This window comes from Syngnathus floridae, chromosome 10 (assembly GCF_059516105.1).
Source record: "Syngnathus floridae isolate MCC-2025c chromosome 10, RoL_Sflo_1.0, whole genome shotgun sequence".
Taxonomy (NCBI): domain Eukaryota; kingdom Metazoa; phylum Chordata; class Actinopteri; order Syngnathiformes; family Syngnathidae; genus Syngnathus; species Syngnathus floridae.
Genome location: NC_142422.1, coordinates 440,486 through 449,102, shown reverse-complemented (window position 1 = coordinate 449,102; position 8,617 = coordinate 440,486). Strand labels below are relative to the sequence as shown.

The window sequence follows — 8,617 nt, the reverse complement described above, 5'->3', positions numbered from 1 at the left end:
AATGATTGATCAAAATGAGATGTGCTGGAGCGTCCCTTTTCCCAATCGATGTGTTCTGCGTTCGTTTAGTCATCCTCGATTGAGGATCGACGACTGCTCGCGTCTAACCAATATGGCGGAACACGTCTAGCGGTCGAGTGTCCTGTTCTCCTTTTTGCCCTATCGCCTTCGCTTCGGGCCCATTTGTGGATTAAAACCAACAACATGCTGTCGAATATAGCTCTAAAGACCGTTCTGAGGTGTTCGGTGGGCCTTTTGAGGGAAAATGCCCCACCGGCGTGCTGCTCGGCGTTGCTCCCGGGACACAAAGTCAGCGGCGGTAAGAAGACAACATGCAGAGAAACAGAAATGGACGGTGGACTTATATATGTATGTGCATAGTGTTCTACTCAAGTCCAAGAAACGTCTCGAACAATAAGGTTAATGCAGTATTCGCAAGTAGCATTGTTAGCAAAATGCGACGAAATGCGCATGCGTTGACGACACAGTCGCTGGACAATTCATTAGGTACACTTACAAACTGTAATACAAAGATGCGTTCTCTGTAAAACAATATTTGTCATCTTAAGGTAACATTTGAATAGTTCACGTGAGACGGTTCATTGACATTGTTGTAGTAATTGACATTGTTAATTTACAAGATTGTTTCAGACTTCAGTAATCAATGTTTCTTGTTTGTCTTCAGCGTCAGGAAGCTTTGCCTTTGCAGCACCAGCCCGACATTATGCTCGCACTGCAAAGACAAAGGTGCAAGGTACTACGTCATTGTAAATGACATGGCTACGGCTCCGCTTCAAGGCTCACGTTGTGCCGTCCGTCTGCTATCCTCTGCCCTCCAGGTCCCGAGAGCCAACTCAGCGACCTCTCTCCGGCTATGCTGAAGTTGGATTACGCCGCCGTACCCCTCGCTCAAACGTAAACGCCGCACGATATTTCCACTCACGCAAGTAGTCACGTTCCCAATGCGGGCGTTGTGTAGCTGTGGCGTCGACCGCTCTCACATAAGTGCGTGTTGGCCAATGCAGGACGGACGATGTTGTCAAAAGACTTCTTTCGTTGGAGTTGGCGAGTCATGTGAGTTATTTGAATCACTCGTAACAGCTACATTGATTGATTGATTGATTGATTGATCGATCGACCGATTGATTGTGTCCAGAGTGAAAAGCTGGCGCTGAAAAAAGAGCAGCTGATTGCCAAGGTGCAACGGGACGAGAGCGACCGCAACTCGGTGGAAGTTCAAGGTGAGCTTGTCTTTGCTGCCACACGCACGCATACTGCACACATAAACGGTTGAGTGTGCGCGCGCTAAATGACGCTTCGTTGTGTGTGTGTGTGTGTGTGCGCTTGTTGCAGTGGCCATTTTGACGGCGAGAATCCGCAACTTGCAGGAGCACTTGCTCAAACATCACAAGGTGAATTCATGACGTGATAAGAAATTTGTGTCAACGTGTTTCCTTCCTGTCGTTTCTCACACACAAACACACACACACACACACACACACACGCACACGCAGGTACTACAGGATATCCTGTGTCAATCATGCCACGCACAAGATGGTTGTGGTCGGAAAATGTCCACAATTTCAACACAGTCACATTGCCTTAGTGTTCACGTTTGTTTTATCCACACGAGCCGTCATCTATGTTTTATAGGACAAGGCCAACAAGAGACGCATGCTCATGGCCATCGACAAGAGGAAGAAGTTGCTGAAGAACCTGCGGCTGGAGCGCTACGACGCCTTTGAGAATGTGTGCGAGCAGCTGGGCATCACCTACACCTTCCCGCCCGAGTACTACAGGAGGGCCACTCGACGCTGGCTGGCCAAAAAAGCCTTCTGCATCAAGGTAGCAAACACGAGGCGTCGCCCCCAGTCGGTCAACAACACTCATGGATGCCATCTTTTCTTTCATCAAAATGTGGCAAAACACTGATCCATTATTCTGGACAGAAATCTTATATTCCATTTCATCCGTCAGTTTTTTCTTTTTGCAGAAAATACAGAAATAAATATGATCGACAAAATGAACAGACACAAATCAACTTTTACTAAGCATTTTCTATGAAAATACTCCCCAAATAAAACAAAGAAAAAACCTTTTTTTTTTTTAAATACAAAAAAAATTGCATAAACGCCGAGGGGCCGAAACACGAGTATGCCGGTGGTCCACTTTATGTCATATGAATGTTTTAATGAGCATTTGCAGTGGAAAGAGTGGGAACTGCAAGCCTGCTTTCAGTTTTGTCTGACACGCATATGGTCCCCCCCCCACAGGTCTTCCAGGAGGTGCAGAAGCAGAAAGCCGAGCAGAAGCTGAAACTGAAGCAAAGCACAGAAACGGCTGAGACGCAAACTGCCAGTCAGTAGATGCCTTTTTATGTTCCAACACTTGGGTGTCCAAACTACAGCCTTGGGACCCATTTACGGCCCGCTGTTCATTTTGATGCATCCCACGGCAAAGTCACAAGTGAAAAAAAATCCACTGTCACAACTTTTTTTTTTTTTATATTTCAAACTTGATAAGTGGGACTGCACTCCAGAAACACAACCATGGGCATGCAAGCCGTTGAAAAATCAAGTTTCTGTAAAATAGCCCTCTCAGTGGACTATGTGAATGATGCAAAAGAGGAAAACAAAAAAAGCTGCACCGTTTCATCCGAGAATCACCGCAAAGATCTTGTCATCCTTCTCAGCCGTTTAAGTTTCACCAATAAAGGTTTCTTAACCTGAACGTCAAACTTCCTGTGTGGTCTCAAGCTCTGCAGTTTGCTCGCTCACTCGCTCTGGGCCACTACGCACTCACGCATTCCTTCTGGTAAGTCACATTCTGTTTTTCATCACGATGCAAAATCTGAAACGACGGTCTGTTTAAATTGAACGAGAAAATACGCGTGCAATTCATCCAGGTCGCAAGCTCGTAAACATGCATTTTTCTCTCGAGTCATTTTTTCTTGCCAACAGATTGACTACGTTTCTAGACCTAGAGTCAATTGGATGGTTTTTCCTTATATGTAGTCTTTCGGAAGAAATGTTTCGCTCAACAGAATAAACGAAAAAAATCTACACAAGAAATCTCAATAAGAATAAATATACAAGATGTCTATTTGAAATAAAAATGTTCATTATTCTAAATGTACTGATGATGATTGAAGATTGAAGGTGAGAAAATTCATTTCATCTATTGTTTTATTTTGAAAGGTTTTGTGACTGTTCAAAGATGTTCTGTATTGTGAAAAAATGTGTGTTATTTTATTGTTTGTATGTTCACAAATGAAGTGTAAGTGGGAAAATCAACATTTATTTTTCTTAGTTTTATTGTTTGTATTTTGATCATTATTAGGGGGAAATTTAAATGGATCAATTTAGCGTTTACAATATTTAAATAATTCATTTACTACATTCATCATTTTGTGTTTATGTATCTATGAAAATATTGAAATGGATTTTTTTTTTACTTTATACAATTTTAAGAGAGCACCCCCCTCCCACACACACACACACACACAAAGACACACGTGCCTACAAATACAATGCGAAGCAGGTTAGCTCAAAGTGAATGCTCATCTGCTGACTGCCCAAATAACACCAGGCTTCATTTTATAGGCTTATTACTCACCCTGTAAAGTGGAAAAAAAACGAGCAGAGCACAACAACAATGTGGCAGGATTCTGATTCAGGTCATTGTTTTCTCCTGCAAAGAAACAAATGTTGTGGTAGTAGTAAATAAGTCCTTAATAAGTTTTTTGTCATGATAATAAATAGCTATACTGTACATGCATCAGAACCTGCGGCCCACATGTCCAACCCAGTGGTAACCAGTCAACCGGGGGCCGGCGGCTATGGCACCAACGTCCAAGTGGGACAGTGGAGCACGGGCCTCTGCTCTTGCTGCAGTGATTTATTGATTTGTGAGTAGAACTATTGTATACGTTGGAAAAGGAATTCATCCATCCGTCCGTCTGTCCGTCCGTCCGTCCATCCATCCATCCATCCATCCATCTTCTTCCGCTTATCCGGGGTCGGGTCGCGATTCATTCATATTCAATCATCACAAATGTTATTCCATCTTTCCTCCGCCAGGTGCTTTCGGCTGCTTCTGCCCATCCATCCTGGCCTGCTACACTGCGGACAAGTACGGTGAAAACTGCTGCTTGGGCTTCGTGCCGGGCGGCTTGACGGCTATGAGGACTCACATGAGGCTCACGTACGGCATCCAGGTATGTGGAAGTGCAGAGAAGAAGTGCTTTGATTTCATTAACAGCTTGCGCAAGGGAGGAAATGTTGCTCAGTGGGGTGCCAATTGAGAAATGTCTTAACACTTGAGTAATATGTGCAAGTTGCAAGGAAGTCTTGAAAATGCTCAATGTGCTCCCACTAGTCTAAAGATGGTATGGGAAGAGGTGCAATTCATGATTGTTTTCACTCCTTGAGTATCATTTCATGAAATGGGAGAACTTATGAGGAGCACCAGTGAGGGAATTTTTGAATGGAAAGGCATGGAGTAAAGTCTTGGCCTGCTTTAGTTTGATATGGAAAAAAAATGAGCTATGGCAGGCAGAAAGCAGCTTTGGGTCTGTAGCTGTTACAAAGTCACGTTTCCATAATGCGCGCCCTTTCATTCATTCGCAGGGGACGGTTTGCAACGACGCACTCATGTCGTGTTTCTGCGGCCTCTGTGAGTTGTGCAGAATGGCCAGAGAGATCCGCATCCGGAATGGAGAAACTGTGCCGTAATGGCAACGGTAGCGCAAAGGAATGCTTGTGCCCCAAAGAAGAGATACAATAAAGATTTTTTTTCCAAACAAATCATCGTGTAGGTTCCTGACCCCAAAAGATTTATTTCATTCAAATGAAACATGCAGAGAATTCTGCAGCTGACAAAGGATGAACGTAAATGAAATGCATTTGCACTGAAATTCAACAATGCACATTGGGATCATAATAGAGGGTTTTGTGAACTTGAAATTCAATGCAGTCCCACATATGAAAAAAAAAAGTGTGTGGTGTGTTGATTTGCATAACCAATACATACCTAACTGCGTGATTATGAAAATTAATAAGGTTAAAAAAACAAACAAACATCCAAAACCTTTTTTCCGGAAAAAAGAGAAATATCTGTCTTGATTTAAAACCGTTCCATTAACTCAGTGATATAAATGATATAGAAACTAATAAAGCGCTGTCATCCTTTTCCGGAATGTCGCTCAACTTCCTGTTTTGATGACGCTGCTTGCTCTGATTGGCTACTCCCTCCGTGGCCTGGCAACGGCGGAGGAGGCATTAGCAACCGATTCCTCGCCAGTAGCGAGTAGCGGGTAGCGAGTAGCGAGTAGCGAGCTTGCCTCCGCTGCTAGCACACTGTCGTTTTCGAACAGGCTGTTTGTTGTTCAGCTTCTTTTTTCCCCCTCCAGATTCCGACATGTCGTCGAGGACACTGCCGCTGCTCTTCATCAATCTCGGTGGAGAAATGCTTTATATTCTGGACCAGCGGCTACGAGCTCAAAATATCCCCGCCGACAAAGCTAAGAAAGGTGCTTAGCTTCTTGGCCACCCGACTACTAACAACCGCTTCAACGCGTCACAAAGTTTCATCATGTCTTTCTTTTCCTCCTCGACTAGTCATGAATGACATCATCACCACCATGTTTAACAAGAAGTTTCTGGAGGAGCTTTTCAAGCCCCAGGAGCTGTATTCCAAGGAGGCGCTCCGCACCGTCTTTGACAGACTGGCCCACGCCTCCATCATGAGGCTCAATCAAGCAAGCATGGACAAGGTTAGCGGGATCATAGTCGAGCTCGGACTGCGTTGCGCGTAAGATGGCCGAAAGCTACCGCAGCAAACGCTCAATTGCATTTTTCAATGATGACCAAATGTGCAATGTTGAGCACGTGTGGATTCAGCCCGGTTTTGCATGATTACAGCTGTACGACTTGATGACCATGGCCTTCAAGTACCAGGTTCTTCTCTGTCCTCGGCCGCGGGACATCCTCCTGGTCACCTTCAACCACATGGACGCCATCAGGGAATTTGTCAAGGACACGCCTTGCATTTTGGCTCAGGTGGACGAGACGTATCAGGAACTGATCGAGGTGCGGCGATACTTTGGTGGAACACCGTGGCGATTAGGTGGCAAGTGACGGCATCTCTTTCCTTTAGATGTACACTCTGTTACCGAGTGGTGAATTCCAGCTCATTAGACAAACTCTTCTCATCTTCTTTCAGGACATGCACATAAGGGTAAGTCGGTCCCTAACAATTGCCTATCAATGCCACAGGATGGCGCTAAAGGATGACAGAATCACTCACTGACTGGTCTCTTTGATGCAAACGCGTTTGTATCATCTCGTTTACTTTGCTGTCTTGTCTGCCAGGTATCTATTTTCCTCAAGGACAAAGTTCAGAACTCCAACGGCCGATTTGTGCTCCCCATCAGCGGTCCGGCGCCTCACGGGACGCAAATTCCAGGCTCGATAAGGTGACGTATGTCGGCTTTTAGATGAATGTTGTGATCCTCCCCTCGTGCTGCAACGTCAAGCTTAAGTCGTCGGCCCCCGTGGAGCTAATTGCATTAGCCCTCTTTCTTGGCCTTTGAATTCTAACTTTAGACAACTTGTGCTGTGCTGTGCTGTGTTGCTCAAGGCTCATGCACATGGAAGCCGAAACAAAATGAAGACCTTTCCAGACCTAGTTGCAGTCGAATACTTTTCACTGTCTACCCCAAAGCGTGGGGGGGGGAAAAAAAGGCGAATAATTCAGGATTTTTTCCATGTGCATATTCTAGGATGTATAGCTGCACCGGCGAGGAGACCGGCAGGCTGCAGTTCAAAAATGGCGGAAACTACACGGCTGCACTCTGCGAAGGATCCTTTGAGCTGTTTGGCGACAGGGTCACCAAACTGGGCACAAACATGTGAGACAGACTTTTGCAACCAAAAACAAGTTGAAAGGATTTACACGACCAGTCGGTTGTTACGGTGTTCCACCAATTTTGTATTTTCCTCTCCGGGTGTGGCCTCACAGGTACAGCGTTTGCCGTCCAGTGGAAACTCACATTGCGGGAACCTCCAAGCACTCAGCTCAGCACACCAAGGTAAAAATAAAACAATATTGGTGCCTAGCAAAGTTATTATATTTAATCCAACCTAACTAAATGAATATGTAGCCTATATTTTGTTTACCAAATAAATAAACGCCGCACATAGGAAAAACTCGAATCAAAACAACATTAAAACCAAAAAACATCAACTATTTTGTTGCTGCCAGGTCAACCTGGCTCCCAACCCGCTCGCTAAAGAAGAGCTCAACCTCTTAGCCAAACTCATGGGAGGCTTGGAAGTCCACAAGGCCGGCAACGCCGAGAGCGATTTCCGGGTTAACCTGTTCGCAACCGACGAGGAGGAAGAGTAAGTACCGAAATCTGATGATGACATTGCAATCAAAACAAACCTTTTTTGGGTGTTGCCACAGAGAGGCGTTAATATCCAGACCGGATGAGCTGTCGTATGGATTCGTAAACATCCAAGCTACAAAGGTATTGCTTTTCTTGTTACGATGCCCACGTCAGTCACCAGGCCGTCCGTCCCCTTTATTAACATATTCATATTAACATATTCAAATGGCGACCTCAAGTGGACAAAAATCGCACCCGCACCTCACACAGACATGGTAGTGTTTGAAAATAGTAACAAGCATTTTCCCGGCCGGGCAGGACCAAACAGCCAACGCCGAGCTGGCCAAGATCATGGGTGAGTTCAGCGGGTCTCGGGAGTCACCCGAGCGATCCCCGAGCGACCGCAGCAAAGGAGACGACCTCCTGGCCATGATGGATGGTCTGTGACGTCGTTGGGTTAGGATGGAGCGGCGAAAGGGATGCACAGGCAACCTTCCGGTTCTTCTCCTCCCTGTGTCGGTCGGGATTGTGCTACATTCAGGCTGAATGGCCCACAGCCAATTTGGACACCCCCCAAACGTTGTAAAGTACGCCATGCGGGTCATATCCGAATCGGTGGAGAATTCAGGCGGCGACATTTTTTAAAAAGGACCTTTTATCGGATCGTTTTCACACAATACGGCTCCATCATCCCAAGTGCTCTTTTCGAACCCAATTGTAATCCAATTTTGATGCTGCGACATTACGATACGCGCTCAGGAGGGGAAAGTACTATGTCATTTGACATGAAAGTCTCCAAATGAAGGCAAACTTGTTGCAATGTCAAAACGTGTAAATATGTTTCTTTCATAGTTGTATTTATTGGATTTATGTACGCTTTTCTCTGACTAGATGTGCATATTTCTGCAATAGAGCAGTTCCAAAAATAAAATGACCTTTTACAGATGTGGTTTGATTTGTGTGTGTGTGTGAGTGTGGATGTACGTGATGAGCCAGTAGAGAGCGCTGTTGTAAATGTTTACATTTAGTTTAGGAGCAGCAGCGTCCTTGAAAAGGCTTTTCATATCATTTTCTAATCCACAGAAATGTATTCTACCATTTATTCACAATATTTTCAGGCTCATACCTCAATTTCACCCGCGTGTAAACTCTTATGGGGCCAAATAGTTACAATGAAGTGATCAGCATGCACGAGAAAATACTGAGCCATGCATGCATTTCCGGGGC

The 8,617-nt window shown here is 45.1% G+C and overlaps 3 protein-coding genes across 7 annotated transcripts; all 3 read left to right on the top strand.

Moving 5' to 3' along the window:
- Positions 1–68: 68 nt before the first annotated feature.
- Positions 69–2,737, top strand: mrps15 (mitochondrial ribosomal protein S15). 2 transcript variants are annotated; one of them, XM_088387977.1, is made up of 8 exons: positions 69–319; positions 686–754; positions 840–915; positions 1,026–1,074; positions 1,157–1,241; positions 1,354–1,412; positions 1,654–1,845; positions 2,274–2,737. In XM_088387977.1, the coding sequence occupies exons 1-8, from the start codon at positions 205–207 to the stop codon at positions 2,364–2,366; spliced, it is 738 nt and encodes a 245-aa protein (XP_088244103.1). In that variant the 5' UTR covers positions 69–204; the 3' UTR covers positions 2,367–2,737. The 2 variants fall into 2 exon arrangements, with proteins under 2 accessions (XP_088244103.1, XP_088244104.1); XM_088387978.1 differs by having other exon boundaries at positions 318–369.
- ponzr11 (plac8 onzin related protein 11) lies at positions 2,696–4,805 on the top strand. 4 transcript variants are annotated; one of them, XM_088387979.1, is made up of 5 exons: positions 2,696–2,814; positions 3,603–3,676; positions 3,782–3,907; positions 4,080–4,216; positions 4,629–4,805. In XM_088387979.1, the coding sequence occupies exons 2-5, from the start codon at positions 3,655–3,657 to the stop codon at positions 4,731–4,733; spliced, it is 390 nt and encodes a 129-aa protein (XP_088244105.1). In that variant the 5' UTR covers positions 2,696–2,814; positions 3,603–3,654; the 3' UTR covers positions 4,734–4,805. The 4 variants fall into 4 exon arrangements, with proteins under 4 accessions (XP_088244105.1, XP_088244106.1, XP_088244108.1 ...); XM_088387980.1 differs by lacking the exon at positions 3,603–3,676 and having other exon boundaries at positions 2,733–2,814; XM_088387982.1 differs by lacking the exon at positions 3,603–3,676 and having other exon boundaries at positions 2,756–2,814; positions 3,762–3,907.
- Positions 4,806–5,288: 483 nt separating this feature from the next.
- Positions 5,289–8,335, top strand: oscp1b (organic solute carrier partner 1b). The gene is made up of 10 exons (XM_088387975.1): positions 5,289–5,530; positions 5,619–5,773; positions 5,922–6,089; positions 6,157–6,237; positions 6,372–6,475; positions 6,782–6,910; positions 7,021–7,090; positions 7,264–7,403; positions 7,468–7,531; positions 7,709–8,335. The coding sequence occupies exons 1-10, from the start codon at positions 5,419–5,421 to the stop codon at positions 7,835–7,837; spliced, it is 1,152 nt and encodes a 383-aa protein (XP_088244101.1). The 5' UTR covers positions 5,289–5,418; the 3' UTR covers positions 7,838–8,335.
- The last annotated feature ends 282 nt before the right edge of the window (positions 8,336–8,617 follow it).